Source organism: Megalobrama amblycephala, linkage group LG23 (genome assembly GCF_018812025.1).
Source record: "Megalobrama amblycephala isolate DHTTF-2021 linkage group LG23, ASM1881202v1, whole genome shotgun sequence".
Taxonomy (NCBI): Eukaryota; Metazoa; Chordata; class Actinopteri; order Cypriniformes; family Xenocyprididae; genus Megalobrama; species Megalobrama amblycephala.
The window spans coordinates 5,518,046-5,537,856 of record NC_063066.1 but is presented as its reverse complement, the minus strand read 5'-3'; the positions used below and the strand labels follow the sequence as shown (position 1 = coordinate 5,537,856).

General features: G+C 37.5%; 1 protein-coding gene across 1 annotated transcript in view; it reads left to right on the top strand.

The window, feature by feature from the left end:
• Positions 1-19,811, top strand: part of fat2 (FAT atypical cadherin 2) — a 56,706-nt gene that overhangs the window by 23,441 nt on the left and 13,454 nt on the right. The window contains 9 exon segments of the mRNA XM_048176076.1: positions 731-884; positions 1,450-1,683; positions 2,471-2,857; positions 7,817-8,028; positions 9,403-9,540; positions 9,728-9,871; positions 10,994-11,191; positions 12,896-13,697; positions 16,152-16,306. Coding sequence (XP_048032033.1) covers positions 731-884; positions 1,450-1,683; positions 2,471-2,857; positions 7,817-8,028; positions 9,403-9,540; positions 9,728-9,871; positions 10,994-11,191; positions 12,896-13,697; positions 16,152-16,306 — 2,424 coding nt within the window.

The following is a 19,811-nucleotide window of genomic DNA, read 5'->3' as shown; positions in this document are numbered from 1 at the left end:
AAATAAATAAACAAATAAAATGAATGATGAAAACAGTAAGACATGGTGGCTTTAATGTGCTATTCATTAAAACAAACAAAAAAGGATGTTGGCATTTATTCAATTAAAGGGGACCTATTGTGCAAAATTCACTTTTATAAGGTGTTTGAACACTGATGTTTGTCCACAGTGTGTGTGAAAAAACAGCCTATAATGATAAAAAATCCACCTACTGCTTTTTTATAATCCCCATAAATCAGAACCAGTGTCTGAAAATACGCTGTTCCAGTTTTTTTTTTTTTTTTTTTTTTTTGCTGCGTGAGATTGTCCAGTTTTGTTGTTGCCGGAGTATCCGAAGCACGAGCTGTAAAGGCTCCACCCTCTTCTAGAAAGGGGGTGGAGAGCAGCAGCTGAATTGCATTTAAAGATACACGAATGAAAATGGCGTGTTTTTTGCTCATACCCAAATAGAGGCAAATTTTACATGCTATAATAAATGGTCTGTGGAGTATTTTGAGCTGAAACTTCACAGACACATTCTGGGGACACCAGAGACTTATATTACATCATGTGAAAATGGGCATTTTAGGTTCCCCTTTAAAAATCACCCATGGGACATAAAATTGCCTTTAGAAAAGCCTACATACTAGAACCTAAATTGAAGAAATTCTAAAAGTTCTTGGTTTATTGTTCACAAAGTACAAACTTTAACCAACTTAGTCCAACTTTTTTCCCTTTTCCCTTTTCCCAGTTACTTTATACCGAGACAGTCATGGAGAATTCCTCATCAGGCTTGTTCATCCTGAAGATCTCTGCTTCTGATCCCGACATTGGAACAAATGGCCTGGTGTCATTTACTCTGCACGGACCTAATGCAGACAAGTTCCATCTTGACTCCAAAACTGGTAATTTTGATCTCTCGATTCTCCTGCAGGTTTCACTGTTTAGAGCAGTTTGAGATTGAAGAAAAGTTTGAGATTGCTTTTGTTTGCTGTTTGAGGAAATCAAATCAACAAAGAAGATAAGAGGCAACTTTCTCAGGACATTTGGAATTTTTGGAATTCCTTGAAAACAATGAAAGTATTTGATTTATGATACGTTTATGTGACCTAATCTCTTCCGTGGGATCCTATCTAAATGTAACATCTTTTAAGACAGTTATATTGGGTTAACAAGAAACAAGATGCATGAAATGCTTTGGGCAAATTTAGAAACAAAAGACCGTGTCCAACTCTGTAGTGTTAAGTTGAAACAACAACTTTCTTTGTTTTTGAAGCCATGGTAAAGAAATGAAACCACTAACTCCAAGTAAATAATCTGTTGCACACATTTATCCAATAAATAACTAGTCAAGGCTTGTCTTAGATTCCAAACATGTTACAACACAGTGTTTAACCCTCCCCTGTTATTGTCATTTTAAGCCCTGTTTCACCTTGTTCCAATGGCTTTATTTAATTAATTTTTTTATAGGTGAGCTATACACTCTTGCAGTCTTGGACCGCGAGCAGGAATCAGCATATGATCTTGTTGTCAAAGCGACTGATGGTGGTGGCCGCTCTTGTCAGACAGACGTCACACTCATGGTGCAAGACATGAACGACAACCCGCCACAATTCTCCACGAGCCATTATGAAATCACTGTGTTTGACAACACCACGATAAGGACGCCTATTGCTGTCATCTATGCCAAAGACCCAGACACAGGTATGGCACTGTTTCTCTTGTCACGAATGGCTGGTTTAAAGCAAAACACACAGACTATTTTCAGCTTATCCACTTAGAAAGTATTAAAAGCCCCACAGCTTTTTTCTTTGACCCATCACATGCAGGTTGAAAACCTAAAGGTATGCAACGTTTGATGTAGGATTGAAAGCTGTGACAGAAAAACATGATTAGAGAGGGACAGACCACACCTGGAGATGTGTGCGAACATGTAGAGTACCGTCACAGGGATTCGTGTGAATTTGAACTACTTTGCTCTTATATAATATGTCTTCAACAAGTGACTTAAAGGGATAGTTCACCCCAAAAATTAAAATTTGTCATTTACTCACCCTCAAGTTGTTCCAAGTTGTTGAACACAAAAGAAAATATTTTGAAAAATGTTGGTAACCAGACAGTTGGCTGTAGCCATTGACTTCCACTGTATTTTTTCCCCTACTATGGAAGGCTTGTAACAACATGAGGGTGAGTAAATGATTTCTGGGTGAACTAACCCTTTAATGCCCTTACGTTTCTAAGCATAAGTAATGCACAAATGTGCAAAGTCAAAGAACATAATGTTTTTATCTTGCAATGTGAACATAAAGTCAAAGAACATAATGTTTTTATCTTGCAATGTGAACATAAATCAAGAGTAGCCAATGGGGGTTATGTGCAACAAACTTCCGTCTTCTGTAAAACAGGTCGCAAATCCTCATATCTAGTCATCTGTTGCTCTGCTATTCCAGCACTGAAATACTGAGAATATTATGTTGTATAACTCTTCCAGGTATGAACTCAGAGGTGAGGTATTCTCTTCAAGGTGCCGACAGTGGCTTCTTCTCCCTAGATGAAATCTCAGGCATTTTGAGACTGGAGAGATCTCTAGCTGAGGAGACCAAGTCCGTTTATGAGATGAAAGTTAAAGCCACGGATCGAGGCCTCCCTCGACTTTTCTCCTTTGCCACGATTGCAGTTCATGTTGTCATCCTGAGTGATTATCAGCCATTGTTCCTTAGCTCGGAGTACTATGTACAGATCCCAGAATCATTCCAGGTCGGGTCGGAGGTGATCAGTGTGTCTGCACGCACCAAAGATGACACCGATAATGAGCCTGTGCGATATACTATCCTCTCTGGCAATGAAGACGGCCGATTCCAGATAAACCCCATGACAGGTAAGGGCTTTTTAATTTCGATGTTTAATTTGTTTTGTAGTTATGAAACCTGGAATATGTGGCAAGATATCAAACATGTCAACATTTTTACACTTTAATTAGGGGTTCAAGCACCTACTGTAATTGTAAGGACTTGTGATCGTGCAGACCGAACCGTAAGTGCTAGAGACTTGAAACTTGGCCAGATGATAGGTCTCAGTTTGGGGAGAGGTGGATGGAGAGGATGGAGAGAGTATGACCAAGATTGGCCAATAGGTGGCGGTACAGCGATTAAAAATGCAAAACTGCTCATAACTCCTAGTCCGTTTGTTGTGTCAAGTGTCCTATATCATTGTAATCCTTAGCTCGAGACGAACAAACGGATTTCATTTCCGGTATGAAAACATTTCCGCCATTTTTGATATTGTCAAAAACCTACTTTTGCGAACTAGACCTAGGTTTTTTGCCCGATCAGAACCAAACCAATGTAGAAATGTTCTCTCAAGTCTGAATATCAATACTTACCAAAAAAAGTTGAAATTTTGAAGTTTAAAATGATCATTAAGGGCGGAGCCACTTTTGGTACACATGTGTATGGGCCCAATCGTTGGTCATAGTGGCTCTATAACATGAACAAAAACCCAACCGTTACTTTGATTCACTTAAAAATTGGCATGCAGTGTTTTGGTCCAAGGGGGCATGATTGTGTTTGAGGACATTGTCGTATCTCAAAAAACATGGCTGCCATCGGCCAATGAATTTTGAGCACCTATTAGACAAGGTTAACGAAGGCCAATTGGAACAATCGGTGGGCAAAAGTTCGACTCATGGTCCTAGAGGTCTGTAAGAATTTTGAAAGAAATCGGCCACTAGTTGGCGCTAACGAGACAACAGATCCACACAATATGCATATCATTTGATAAATCTCCTCATACTGAACAACTTTGCCTCAAGAACCAATGCTGTCAATCAAATCTTCATTAAATATTTGTGATTATGTGAAAAACCTACTTTTGCGAACTAGTCCTAGGTTTTTCGCCTGATCAGAACCAAACTTGTGCAGTACAATTCTTTGGACTCTCTTGATCAATTTTCAAAAAAAAGTTGAACTTTACCCATTGGGTCGCTATAACAGGGTCATTTAGAAAATGGGCATGGCAAAATATACTCAAAAGCCTATAAATCCTAAATGAAAACTTTCATGAAAATAGGTGAGCACATGCAGCATATGAATCTAAAGAAGCATGCATAGTCTTTTAGAGATTGGACCATAGGTGGTGCTATAACAGTGATAAATTGCCTGAAAATGGTCTGTTCCTTCTGTAGTTTAAGTGGTTACATGCTTGCTAAATAAAACTTAAATGCTTGAACCCCGATAAATGCTGCTTGTAGCTTTAAATACAGAGGTAGTTTTGGGTTTATTTTTTGGTATTTTGACAATCTTTTATCATGATTTAATCAAAGTGGAACGAACAGGAAAAATGACAAGAAATGGTTGTTTGGATTGTTAAATATCAACCCCTTAAAAACGTCATGATTACATGTTTACATAAATACACTCACAAAGAAATTGGTTAAGGAAATTAAGGAAAGTAAAAAAAAAAGCACTTTTTACTTATTGGTTACATGACATTTTTTAAGTGATTCGTTTTAATCTTTTCTTAAAAATGGTATAAAAATTCGAATGCAGTTTTCATGAAAGTTCTTATATCTCTGACACTTTTAATTTTCATTAACCCTTTTTTTTTTTATTAAAAATTCTGATCTGAAAAGACTTAACTATAGCCCAATAAACCAAGTCACAAAAAATTACGAGGTTGAGACTGAATATGTTTGTGATCAATATTCATATTAGCATGCCACCAGTGATCCCCTGTGGCTTTATTGCTGTTGTGTGAAGCTGGAATCTTCGTCAGCATGAGTAAATGTTGAATTGAAGAACCTGTGCTGACATGTCTTGAATCCACACAGGCAATTGTTAGCTTGTTTATTCCCATCTGTTCAGTTCTCTCAGTCTCCCTGTTCTTTCTTGCTCTTGTCCTCTTATCGCGAATCCTCAGAGCCTTCATACTGCAAGACTTTCATGAAGGATTGAGCCCAACTCTTTATTAGTTGTCAAACAATACACAACTGTGAGTTCTGCCTGCAAGCAAGCATTCTGCAGAAATCAATTGGCTATTTAGAGGTCATTTCCTTCTAAAAGCTGTGTAGTTTCCCATATGTTTATAGCAAATAACAGTCTAGCTCAGATCTGCTGAGCATGCATTATATTTTGTATTTTTTTCTCTTTCATTTTGCCTTGAGTTTAGTGATTCATTTTAAGATGTGTCATCAAGAAAAACCTTTATATGTTATAAGAAAGTGAATAAAATAGATTCTCAAAAGCAGTTCTTCAGTGGTCAGCAATATTTCCTTTCAGGTACATTGAACTCTTTTGGTGAAGTTTGCATTATTTGATCATACTTTATATTTTCTATCCTGATGCCACTAGAATTCAGTAGAAATCTCCCCTTCTTTGAAGAAGACCTGAGGGTTTTATAACAATAGTTGTCAAACTTTTTATCTTTGATTAAAGCGCCCCCCTGTCTTACCAAAACGTGGTAGCTAATCACATTTTAACTATAATAATCAAATAAAATTTGTGCATGAGAATGTTTTGTGTGTGTGTGTGTAGCATGAAATAATTGAGCCATTTTACAATTGTACTGGCATTCCCATTTATGTATTAATATATTTTTTTGTGAAAATGAAACTCATCAATCATACATCAAACCTATATTACTTTGCCTTTTTCTCATTTCATGCAAGGTCAAACTGAATAATTGCAGGATTAAAAAAATAAATAAATGTAATTTACTGTTGGCAGTTACACCTAATTAAACGTAATGAGAACCGGTAACACTGATGATGATTTTCATGATGCAGCCATGTATTACACACAAACACATATAAAAATAGTAGCATTGATCACCTTATTAGACAATTACCTGACCTACTTTGGTGAAAAATCATAATTTAATTAACAACATAATGCAGTTTTGCCACTGCAATTTTAAAATGACTTTAAAATGATAAAAATAAGAACATCACTGCTTACCTTCACCTGATTGATGAACTTGCATGTTTGCACATGTTAATTAAAATAGGAGGTCCACAAGGGTTAATTTTTTTTGCAAGTGACTCATTTTGCAGGTTACTGTAGGCTAATTACTGCTATTTCCCCCCACCCATATGGACCTTAGTCAAGGTAGACAAATCGAGGTAGCGTATTTAAATTTCTTTGTGAATAACAATGAGGTACAATGAGGTTGTACAGTTGTGTATCTGGGTGTTGATCATCAGTCAAGTAAGACATCCATTCTTTCTCACACCAATTATGAAAATAGGCAAAGCTACTCGACATGGTATTTCTTATTGAGAGCTGAAGGAAAGTAATCTTTTATTGTCAATAAAACATTCCTATGTGTGACATCAATATCAGAGAATAAGAAGAGCTACAGTTTAGTTTCAACACTGTTTTTAGACATTATGACATGATTAAACACATGGTTTTATCATTCCAGGAACCCTCGTCATGAAATAATTTTTTATTCCAGTAGATGTCACAGTTTTACATCTTATTACCCACAATTCAGTGTCAATTTTGCCCTTTCTCATGACAAGATCAGTGGGCTGTGATCTCTGCGCTGAAAGAATGTTGAAAAGCTGTTACTGTCATTTAAACTGAATAAAAAATAAAAATAAGACCAGACATAAACTGATGTCTGACATTGATGGTTATTGCATTTCAAAGGAACTGTTATTTTTTATAAATGCTGAGCCATTTGTTTCCAAAACAGCCACTCCATTCTACAATTAAATGATCTACAAATACACATTTGGCCCCCTAGTGTGCCATTCGTGGCCAAATGCAGAGAACACTGATGCATCTTCATCACACTTGACACTGACAAGTGCTCCTTTTGCTTAGACGAGGATTACTATGGCTGCTCACTCTTGCATGGAACACAAGCTCTATGTTCAAGCACAAACACACCTATATTGACAGAACATGTGCCAAGGACAAACACAGCGCTGTTAATAATATGGTGGTGGATCCGTAAGAAAGCCATTAAGTGACACAACATAGCCCTTGATCTTTTAAATCAATAAAAAGAAACATTACAGAGAGCAATTTTGCACTTGTTGAAAACTCGATTCTTGAGCTAAGCAAAAATGCCAATGCTCTTTTGTTGTTCTGTTCCATCTTGTTTTATTACTTCTAATGTGAGAAGACAGATCAGCAAGAGGTCCAGTTGTAAACTTTCTCTGCTGCTCAATGAGACATACAATAGCAGCGTCTATAATGCACAGAGCAAATCCCACTAGCTTTTCAAATGCTTTAGATGAATCAGCCTCTTGTAGGAATCAACCGCTTTGCAAAAAGAGAAATGCAACATTGCATAAAAGAGATCAGTCCAACTCCTATGGGAAGTACATGTATAATATGTGATATATAAGTCAAGACTGAATGCAAGTTTTCTATACAGTCAGCTTATGCAGCAAATAAAAGAAAATCAGCTGGTATTATATTGTGAAATGATTTAACTCTCATTCGCTTTACTATTATATACTGAACATACAGTATGTTAGGCACACAGTACAGCAGAATTAGTTTGGATAGAAATCTTTAGACACTGAACAATAAATCTTGATATTTAATCTTTCAAATTAGAAACAAGTTTATGTGAGAATTGTAAATGAGCTCCTCATCAAACCCCCAGACCATATTTTGTATTTTGCCCATATTGTGCACGTGTTTATGAAGCGATATCGTTAAGCCAAACCTATCAAAGTAAATGGTTCGAGATCTTTTTACAGAACAAACTTAAACCAACTGGTCAGTATATCCGGGAAAACTGATATAGAGACAGATGTTTTCTGAGAAGAACTAAGAATGCCAGTCAGGACTGGATGTGATTTTGTTGCTCTGTGCCACAGGTTTGCTGTCGCTGAACGCTGCGCTGGATTTTGAGCTCTGCCGCGAGTATTACCTGTCAGTGGAGGGTGCACGGGGCAAACCACTGCTCAGTGACATCGCCACGGTTATCATCAATATCACAGACGTCAACGACAACCCACCTGTCTTTAACCGCAGTAGCTACAGAACTGTGATTGCAGAGGACATTTCACCTGGGGACATAGTTCTGCAGGTATCACACTTTTCCTTAACTGTCACTGAACATCCATAAAGATTTTCTAAAGCTTATTTCTGCAGATTCAATATCTAAATATTAGTAAAAAAATATCTAAATTGCATATATGTATAGATAGATAGATAGATAGTTATCATACTGCCTTTGACATCACATGTAATGTGAATCAGACTTTCTCCACAATTCTTTATATGAAGCAAAAGACAGCTGTTGTCAATCTGGTGACGGGATTGAGACAAGCTATTGTGGCAGCTGTTGAGCAAATGATTTACTGCATCTGTCAGTTAAGCAATCAGAAAAACATTTTGAATGCAGCAATCAGCTAATGGTGATTGTTTATGAGCCCTCACAGCCTTTTCAGATATTCATTGGGACATTAGGCGTGTCTGATGCAGACCACTGGATTAGAAGAATCGGCCATAACCCAGAGCTTTAAAGCTTTGTTTTGAGGGATAGTTCACCCAAAAATGAAAATTATGTCATTAATTATTCACCCTCATGTCGCTCCAAACCTGTAAGACTTTCGTTCATCTTCGGAACACAAATTAAGATATTTTTGATGAAATCTGAGAGCTTTCTGTCCTTCCATAGACATCTTCGCAACTACTACTTTGACTCTTCACAAAGCTCATAAAGAGATTGTAAAACTAATTTAGGCTTTTATTCACATAAAAATATTGATCAGCAAACATTAACAGAAGCTCAACCGAACCTGCTTGACGTGCAAGAACAAACCTCACTGGTTCTTGAGGAAGCTCAAATGTGCTGCGTAACACGAGAATGAACCTCATTGGTTCTTGCTGAAGCTCAAACGTGCTGCGTAACACGAGAATGAACCTCATTGGTTCTTGAGGAAGCTCAAACGTGCTGCGTAACACGAGAATGAACCTCATTGGATCTTGCTGAAGCTCAAATGTGCTGTGTAACATGACAATGAACCTCATTGGTTCTTGCTGAAGCTCAAACGTGCTGTGTTTCAAACCTCTTGGGTTCTCGCACGTCAAGCAAACACGCTTGAGCTTCCTTTTAGCACAACTAATGTGTGAGTTGATGAATGTTTATATGAATATAAGCCTACATGCAATCTGTTCATCATATAAAGTGATTGTGTCTCTTCAGAAAATTTGGACTAAAACGCTCAATTCATATGGATTAGTTTTACAATCCCTTTATTAACTTTTTGAAACGTTAAAGTGGTAGCTGTCAGATTTCATCAAAAAGATTTTCGTGTTCCGAAGATGAACAAAAGTCTTATGAGTTTGGAATGACATGAGGGTGAGTAAATGATACAGAAATTTCATTTTTGTGTGAACTAACCCTATATCACTTAGGTGTGCAATCTTCCTTTAATTCACTCTGCATCTGTCTCAGGTAACTGCCATCGACCTTGACGGGCCTCCGAATAACTTCATCATGTATTCCATTGTGAATGGTGATCCAAAGCAGCAGTTCAGCATCAACCCTCGCACCGGCCACATAACGGTGCTCTCCATGCTGGATAGGGAAGAGGTGAGTTTCAGTTTCACTCCTGAATCACCACCCAGAACACGTACTTACTTGTTTTATCAGGGATTTAGTTATATCCTCTGATCACAGATGAACATTTTAATCACTACTGTGCATATTTGACTGCTGTTATTGATGCCATGATGTTCATATCTTTGTAATCCCTCTGCCACGGTTCCTTGCCTTTCAGATAACGCACTACTCATTAACTGTGCAAGCTGCTGATGAAGGCAGTCCCCCTTTATCCTCTGCTGTCCAGGTGACAGTGACCGTATCTGACGTCAACGACAACCCACCGATGTTCTCCCAGATCAATCACAGCCTCATTCTTCAGGTAAAAACACACACACATCGTGCAAAACCTCCCTGCCCAGCTAGTCAATGACTTCTCTTTCTTCAGAGAGACACTTCCAAGGCACAGTTGGTTGGTATCCAAAAAAATAAAGAATAAAAAAATCCAACCGTAATATCACGTCAAGCGATCTAGAACAAATTCAAATGAGCTTCAGAGATAACCAAGCAAGTATTTCATGATTACAATGCTTATTTTGCAATAGAAATTAAGTAAGGTTAAAAATGAATATTTACTTCTTACCTCCTCAATAAGACACCAACCTTCAACTGGCCACTGAATCACACATATTGTTGTGGGACATCAAAGGCCAAAACCAACCAGATGCCTCCATATACTGCTTTTTTTCAGCTTTCGGACACAGTTGTCATCTCATTTCTGCTCTAAGCAACACATGGGCACAGGGGAAGGCAAGAGTTCAGGCTAAAGAGCCAATCAGCCATGCATAATATAGCATTTTTTTCTGCGCCAGCATGTTTACCCCTTCAGAGTCAGCAGGATCCATTGCTTCTAATTATATGGCCAACTCTGCTGACTTGGAAATATTTCTCACACCCCATTTACCTCACCCAAGGTGTCTGTGTCTTTAGAGTGCAGTGGCTATTTGGCACCATGTAGGTGGTCAGTAACAATTAGGCTCATATCTGCCAGCCAAGCACTCTGTTTCAATTACATGTTCCAGTTGTGCCAGCTTGAAGGGAGACGAGAAATTCGTCAATCCAATCAGTAGTACTTTGAGTGATAAAAATCACCATCTGTTCTTGCTGCGTTTTCATTTCGACAGAATTGGGTTGTCTTCAAGCTTAGATTTGTTTTTTTTGTTTGCATAAAAAATCAGTCCCATCACAGAAATACGCTATTGATTTTAAAAAACAGCAAAAAACATACAAACTTCAGGGCAGATTGGTTCTTTTCCAACAATTCTGAAGGTTTGTCTCTGGACACTAGAATACAGTAAAACTCGTGAGAATCGTCCTGATCAAAATAAAGAATGAATTTATGTGTTCATCTAATTTCAAGAAAAGACAGCCACAACTTTCCTTAAAGTCAGATGGTATTTTCCAAGCATGTGCGACTTGATTAATAGTGTTTTTCTGTTTACAGGAAGGGGAGGCTGTGGGCAGTGGAATTCTGCACCTGCTGGTAACAGACAGAGATACACCTCAGAACGGCCCTCCCTTCTCCTTCCATATTGTCTCGGGAAATGAGGACAGGAGTTTTTACATTGACCAAGGAGGACTGCTGTCCGTATCCTCCCCGCTGAGGAGAAGAGCAAAGCCTCAGCATCTGCTAAAAATCCAGGTGAAAGATTTCATTCATTAACTTCAGTTACGAGTACAACACGTTTACAACACATGCTTGTTTTAAGTTTGAAATGAAAGACTGGCATAATTTACTCATCCTTATGTTGTTCTAAAGGTGTGGTAACATCAGCAATATTTCAGCAGAATTTTGTGGGCAAAAACAGGTCCGTTGTCTTTTGTCAGTAGCATAGTGATATATGAAGCACAGTTCACACAGAAGTCACTTTCAAATAAAGCAGCTTTCTGTTGATCAGCATAGTGAATTCAGCTTGAAAATGAGCGTGGGGAACTTTTCTGCCCACATGCAAAACTCACGGTCGTGTGGATTCCTATATTGAAATGAATAAATTTCGCAAAATTTTGCAGAGCAACCATATATGTTACCGCACCTTAAAGCTAGAGTACTTATATTTTTTTCTGAGAAACACAAAAAGGAGATGTTAGACAGAAATTTTTATACTGTTCTTTTCTCTTATAATGAAAGTGAACAAAGATTGGTGCTGTCAAAAACTACAGAAAACACTGTGAAAGTGCCATAAAATACAGTTTGTATGCTATAGGACTATTCCAAACATTCAGAAGCCAATGCATTCAATTACATTGATTAATACATATCTAGCACCATATCGCCAATTTCGAACAAAGATATCATATGGCTTTAGAAGACTTTTGGTGTTACAGAACAACCTTTAAGGTGTTTTCTTTTGTTCAAAATTCAGAATTTAAGAATTTGTTTCCTTTCAATTAATGATGTAGAATTAGAATTTATATTATATTATATTATATTTAGTGCTGTCAAATCGATTAATCGCGATTAATCGCATCTAACTTAAGTTTGTATTTATATATGTGTGTGTGTGTGTGTGTGTGTGTATACACACATATATTATATAAAATATAAACAAACTTTTATGTTAGATGCGATTAATCGCTATTAATCGATTTGACAGCCTATATTATATTATATTATATTATATTATATTATATTATATTATATTATATTATATTATATTATATTATCAAATTACATTATTTAAGGTGTCTGTGTTACAGTGTAATTATGCATTTAAGTAGTGAGTTATAATAATGAACTACATGTACTTATATGGTTAGGATTAGGGTGTGGTTTAGGGTTAGTTGCATGTAATTATGCACATTTATAGTAATTACTATAGTAACAACATCTAACGTGTAATAAGGACACTGTAATAAAGTGTTACCTATATTTTTAATTCAAATTTGAATTGGATCCTAAATCCTATTTTGCTACCTCAATTCAAATTGTGTGGAATTCTTGAAGTGAAAAACATTCTTAATAATCAAATTCTGAATGGTGCTCAACCCTGGTCCCCATTCACTGTTATTATAAAGAAAAGAGTTGCATGAACTTTTCAAAATTTCTCCTTCCTGTTTTCCACAGAAGAAAACAAAAAACAAAAAACAAAAGTCGTACGGGCGTTGTAACAACATAAGAGCGAATAAATGATGATAGAATCTTTCATTTTTCTTTGAACCATTCCTTCAAATGGAATAAGACTTGTATGGTCTAGGCTGACATATGGTTGTAAACTTCATTGTTATCTGTGGGCCAGTGATTTTACCACACCATCTTAAATTATTTAAAGCGACTCCTCAAAGGTCAGTGTATTGTTCACACGTCGCAATGTTTTTTTCACACTTCACATAAATATCATCTCTGCAGGTCACTGACAGCGGCCACCCTCCACTGTCCTCTATATGCGTGGTGAAGATCAACATCACAGAGCAGAGTCGATATCCACCCACTGTGACTCCACTTGAGGTTTTCATCACCACCGCTGGGGGGACGTTCTCCAAACGTGTCATCGGCAAGCTGCACGCTACGGACCAAGATCCCCAAGACATCCTAACTTACAAACTGGTTTCTGATGCCCCAGACCGAGGCCTGTTCTCTGTGGATGAAATGGATGGAAAGATTGTGGTGGAAAAGGACCTGCAGCCAGGCCTGTACCACTTGAATGTGAGCGTGTCCGATGGGAAATTTAGCATCTGGGCTGGAGTGAAGGTCCACGTTTGGGCTGGAGCTCATCATGATCTGGATCAGGGCTTCACGTTGCAGTTGGCTGGACTTTCGGCTGAAGAGTTTGTGTCCGATCACTGGAGAGGCCTCCAGCGCAGCCTGGGCTTGGAGCTAAACATACCCAGACAAGAGCTGCACATCGCCAGCTTGCAACAGCAACCAAACTCCGTCAACATGGAGGTACTGCTGATCCGTCGAGCTCAGGATGGCTCTGTCCAGCCGGTGCCTGTTCAGCGCCTGACTGGGGTCCTTTCGACTGTAGAAGATACATTGGGTTTGAATGTCTTGAGACTGAAGCATGATGGTTGTGTGGGAGCTGGTTGCCCACCCCGGGGTTGCAGGAACGCAGTAGTGATGAGGCAGGGGAGAATGAGTAACTACGCCACAGCACGGGCCAACTTCATCACCCCGCAGCACAGCTGGGAGAGCGTGTGCTCCTGCAACGGTAGGCAGACCACCGGCGTCTTCTTCTGCATTCCACTGAGGATAAGCCCAGAGGCCTTGAATATTATCTAGCTTCTCACCCTTATTTTGACTGCTCTGGGTTTTGCCTTAAAGGGACATTTCTTGCAAAATGAAATTCCCCTTCATGTCATTCCAAAATCAAAACACAAAAGGAAATGTTTAGCAGATATTTCAAGCTCCACCTTTTCATGCAACAAAACATATTGTGACCCGGGGCTTTCAAGCTCCAATAAGTACAAAAAGCAATAGTCTGTATCAGTGGTTCTCAATCAGGATGCCACAAGGAAACCTCAAGATGACTTAAAATTAGAGATGCACTGATGTATTGGCCAATAATCGGTATCGGCCGATAAAAGCAAATTTAATATATAGTTTAAAAACAGCCGATAGTCAGGTCCGATATATCCTGTCAATCAAAAGAGGGCAGGCAAATGCACTGAATTTGTGCTTTGTGTAAATGCTAAGAAACCAGTTTGATGTTCAATATTAATAGTAATTATAAGAATGAATAACATACAAAAAGATAAGAAATATTATTTTAATCTTCAGAATTGAGTTAATGTGTGTTAATATTAATTTGAGTAATGTGTTTGTTTATAACTAAGTTGATGAAATGGAGAGAATAAAGTTTTTATTTGCATTTCTTTCAAAATATAATAATTAAAAATATAATGATTGATTATTAATTATAATGAAATTATCATTAATTTAAAAGAAGGTATAAAAGGCAGAACCCCCAAACTGTCGGTATTGTTATCAGTATCGGCAGATGTCACTGTGCATAATCGGATATCTCTATTTAAAATTATTTAAAATAAGACAAAACAAGCTCTAAAACAAGTTAAACAAATTAAAATCAAGATATTTCTTATAAATAACCCCCTCAACAACTGTTTTTGTCTTTGAAAAAATAGGATTCTTGGAAGTCTTGGAAAACAAAAATATGATAAAATATTTTTAGTCCTAGAAAAGTCATGTAATTTAATGAAATCTTTAAACATCATGGGTAAATTCTTTAATGAACATACATTCTTCTAGTTATGCCAAACTCTAAAATATTTTATCTGGTAAAAATATATATTTTAAATCTTTATCTTTAATCCTTAATATTTAGTAAATTATGCACAACTGGAAAAGTCATGGGCATTTAAATATTTTTGTGGACACTGGGGGGCCTTGGAGTCAAAAAGGTGGAGAACCAATATGACTTTATTATTTATTATTAATTATTATTATTATTATTATTATTATTAATTATTTATTATTATCATTATACTCCAAGGTGTCTGAAGCTATATGATAAATTTCTTGGAGGGAAAAAAAAAAGATTAAAAAAAAGTTGCTGTTCACAAAACATCGTTCCCTCTTCAATCTCATTTGTGCATGCTCATTGTGCGACATGAGACATGACATGAGGCATGTAAGAACCAACTCATCTCATTGACGTCAAGTGTGATGCGTTGTGACGCACTAGATTTACAATAAATGTAAATAAAAGAATGTCAATAAGATTTGATGGAGGGGAAAGATTCAGTGAATAATGATTGCAAGTCTATTGATTACACAAACACTAGGAGACAACACATTGGCATATACAGTAGTTTTGTATTTACATTGATACTTTTATTGTTCTTTTTTGTTCTTTTTTAGAGCTTGACAGCTGCTGGTCACTATGTGCTTTCATTGTTTTGTGTTTCACATACACTGCCGTTCAATGGTTTGGCATCATTGTGATTTAATTTTGAAGAAAAGAAGTATTTTATGCTGACCAAGGCTGCATTTATGTGATCAAAAATACAGTAAAAACAGTAATATTGTGAAATACTATTACAATATCAAATAACTGTTTTCTATTTTAATATATTTTAAAATGTAATTTATTCCTGGGATCAAAGCTGAATTTTCAGCATCATTACTCCAGTCTTCAGTGTCACATGATCCTTCAGAAATCATTCTAATATGATGATTTGCTGCTCAAGAAACATTTCTTTTTATTATCAATGTTGAAAACAGTTGTGCTGCTTAATGCTTTTGTGGAAACCATGACACATTTTTTTTCAGGATTTATGAATCAAAAGTTCAAAAGAACAGCATTTATTTGAAATGGAAATCTTTTGTAACATTATACATTTCTTTACTATCAATTTTGATCAGTTTAATGCATCCTTGCTGACTACATGTGTTAATATCTTTAAAAAAAAAAAAACTTTTGAATTGTAGTGTTTGTAAAGAATACAGTATTTTCAGTTTTTGGTGAAATATTCCTTTAAAATGGGAGTAAACAAGATTAAGATTATAAAGCATTAAATATATATTTTTTTTTTTACTGAGATACTGGTAGGTCTGTTTAACTTGATGTCAATAGGAACAGGAAGTGGACAGCTGCAGCACATTTAGCCAAATGTACTTACTATTTATGCTTCCTGCATTGCAGAATCGGCTGTGAGATTTGATGGCAAGGGTTATCTAAAATACCTCTATCAAATAGAAGATGGCAGAGAGAACTTCCATCTGTCTTTCCGACTCAAGACATCTGCTGCAGAGGGCACAGTGATGTCCACCAATGCCTCTGACTGGGGGACGTTAGAGGTATGAACTTTTTCTTCTCGTTCTTGCACAAAAAGCTTACTTTGAGTGTATGATATGCAAGTACAAATCTGAAATACAAAGAAAATTCAGCCATCCAGATAATAATAGAATGATCACAGGAAACTTCACTCCACCCCATGACAAATACAACGTCCAAATGTTTGCAATAGAAGCTTGTTTGTTCTATGAGCGACTAACTGCGCATTAAACACGTTAATATTCAAGAGCGCGTTCCATAAGGGAAGTGAAGAACTTTCATCCCACCCTTTGAGCACATCAGTGATAAATCAGCCTGCATTTCTGAAATGAGTGTTATGATGAATTCATGGTTGACTGCTCTCCTCCTTTGACTCAGAGGCACAGTGAGGAAGCTATGAGTATTTGTTTATTTAAAAGACCTAAAGCAGCTTTGAAGGTAGGTACTACACAAAAGAAATGTTCTATGTATTGTGAGTAATATAAAGAAAACGGAAAGCATGACTTAAAACAGCAAACTCTGCTTCAAAATCATATATCTCTCCCGGAGGACGCCTCATTTATGTGCCATAATTGAATATTCAATTTAAGAGGCTTGCAACATCAAAAGTGCACTCTCCATTTTTCAAAGCTTTACCTCTGGGTTTTGAAACTGGACCATTTCATTGTTGCATAGGGGCTTCAAAAGGAATTGTAAAACATGGTCATTCAAGAAATCTTTAGGGCATCTTCACATGCTGCATAGCCATGCATGATATAATTTATGTGTCTCTCTGGAGAATTAACATTCTGGTGCATCACAGCAAATACCACATCTTATCAATCATTTAATTTGAAAGGAGCGACAGCTTATGTTTGGGAACTTCTCAACACATCAACTCTGCCCTACTCCTAAGTTTTTCCATTTTCTTACCTTTTAAGTAATTACTTTCAAATGGAAATTGAGCCTATTTAAGCCATGCCATCTCTGACAAGAGAAAGAGAAGAAAAGGTGACTTGTCAGTTAAGCAGCTGTAGCATTTATGAATACTGACAGCTCTGATCTAACATTATTAAGAGAAACAAGATCTGTTGCGGGGTAGATACGGTGGAACTGATAACCTTTAATGCAGTGAGGAGTCCGAGCATGGGGGCATTGATCGCAATAATTAGGTTTTTCTTCTAACTGGACTCACATCAGGAGGTCTGTTACGAAACCTTCCTAGACAGCATTGAAAGGCATCACAGGCACGATCCCAATTGCCAAGACTCTTCCAAAAAGTAGGGAGCAAAAAGTGCAAATTCTAAGGCAGCATTTTATCCAAGATGGCAGACGGAGATTTAGATTTATTTATAAATGTATACACTGATGAGCCAAAACATTTTGATCAGACACAGGTGAAGAGAATATCATTGATCATCTCCTAACAAGGCCACATATTAAAGTCTGGAAAGATTAGATGGTAAGCAAACAATCAGTTCTCGTAATCAACAGGTTGGATGCAGGAGAAATGGGCAGGAATAAAGACCTTAGCTACTTTGACAAGGGCCAAATTGTTATGGCAAGGCGACTAGGTCATAGTATCTCTGAAATGGCAAGGATTGTGGGTTGCTCCCGGTCAGCGGTGGTGAGAATTTACCAACAGTGGTCTGAGGAGGGGCAAACCACAAACCCGCGACAGGGTGTTGGGCACCCATCGATGCACAAGGGCAATCCCGTCTAGTCCGAGCCAACAGAAGGTCACAAAATTTTAATGATTGTTATGGGAGGAATTTGTCACAACACACAGTGTATCAAGACACCAATCAGAGTGTCTAGATGACCACTGTTGAAAGCACCTACAGTGGGCACGCGAGCGTCTGAACTGGACCTTAGAGCAATGGAAGAAGGTCACCTGGTCTTCTTTTACATCACGTTGACGGCTGTGTACGTGTGTGTCGTTTACCTGGGGAGTGATGGCACCAGGATCACCGTGAAATGACGATAAGCTGGTGGAGCTAGTTTCTGCTTGGAAACCCTGGGTCCGGCCATTCATTTGGACATAAATTTGACATGTGCCACCTACCTAAAACATTGTTGCAGACCACGTTCGCCCTCTTCATGACAATGGAGTTCCCTGGTGGAAGTGGCCTCTTTCAGCAGGATAATGCACACTTGCACGCATTGCTCAGGAATGGTTTGAGCATGATGAAATGTTCAAGGTGTTGACTTGGCCTCAAAATTGCCCAAATCTCAATCCAATTGAGCATCTGTGGGATGTGCTGGACCAACAAGTTTGATCCATGATGGCTCCACCTCACAACCTACAGGACTGGAAAGATCTGCTGCCAGTGGCTTTGGTGCCTGATACCACAGGACACCTTCAGGGGTCTTGTAGAGTCCATGCCTTGGGGGGGTCGGGCAGGTGGTGATAATGTTTTGGCTGATCTGTGTATATCCCAGACACCAACATAGTGTGGCCCAAATCTGGCCCAGATCTGGTACATGTGGATTACACGCGGACCAGATGTGGGCCAGATCTGGGCCGACCCTATGTTGCTGTCAGGGACACTATGCCATTCAAAAGTTTGGGGTTAGTAAGATTTTATAGAAAGAAATTAATACATTATTTCAGCAAGGATGCATGAAATTGATCATAAGTGACAGTAAATACATGTATTTAGCTTTGCATCACAGGAATACATTACATTTCAAAATATATTAAAATAGAAAACTTCTTTCAAAAACATTCAAAAATCGTATTGACCCCAAACTAGTATATATACTTTCATACAAAAGCAAATCAGTCATTCACTACTAAAAAGTATCAAAATTTATTAACCCTTTAAATCATTCTATTTGTATATATTGAGTTGCCGCCATCTTGAACAGGATTCTGCCTATAAAGGCAGTGGACTATAAAGCAGATACATTTTAAAACAGAACTTTCATCCATCCATCCATTAAGTGAGGGATAATATACATTCAGGCAGTATGACTGTGTACAGGATGATCAGAATGCTTATATTATCCATAAGGTTTATTTACCTCACATATTACTCGGCTGCTGGCCAAATACATAAATGAATGGAAATCTAATATTGATTTGAGATGAAATTCTTTTTATTTGAACACAGAATGTCACGATAGACCAATCAGGATCAAATATTCCAGAGAAATGTATAATATAGTATTGTGTAAAATAATAGTTTAACTATCAGCAAATCTAATTTCATTATCTTCTCTCAAGATGAATAGGTTGGGAGGCAATATCACTTCCTTTTAAGGATACTTTCCATTGCTTGCTTGACCATAAATGTTTAGTTAGCTGACATTTTGTGGCCAATTTACAAACAGAGCGAGATCATGTGCTATATATATATATATAAAATATATATATATATTTTTTTTTTGATGTGGCCCTTGTGGATAAACAACCTTCTTACCTGTCAAACTCAGCATTGCCCTCAAGGAACCAAAACTCGTATCGAACATTCACCCTCGATGAGTCCTCCTGGGAAAAGTTCCTCTTCCTTTTTAGTGCTCATCTCACCACCATCACCACCACTG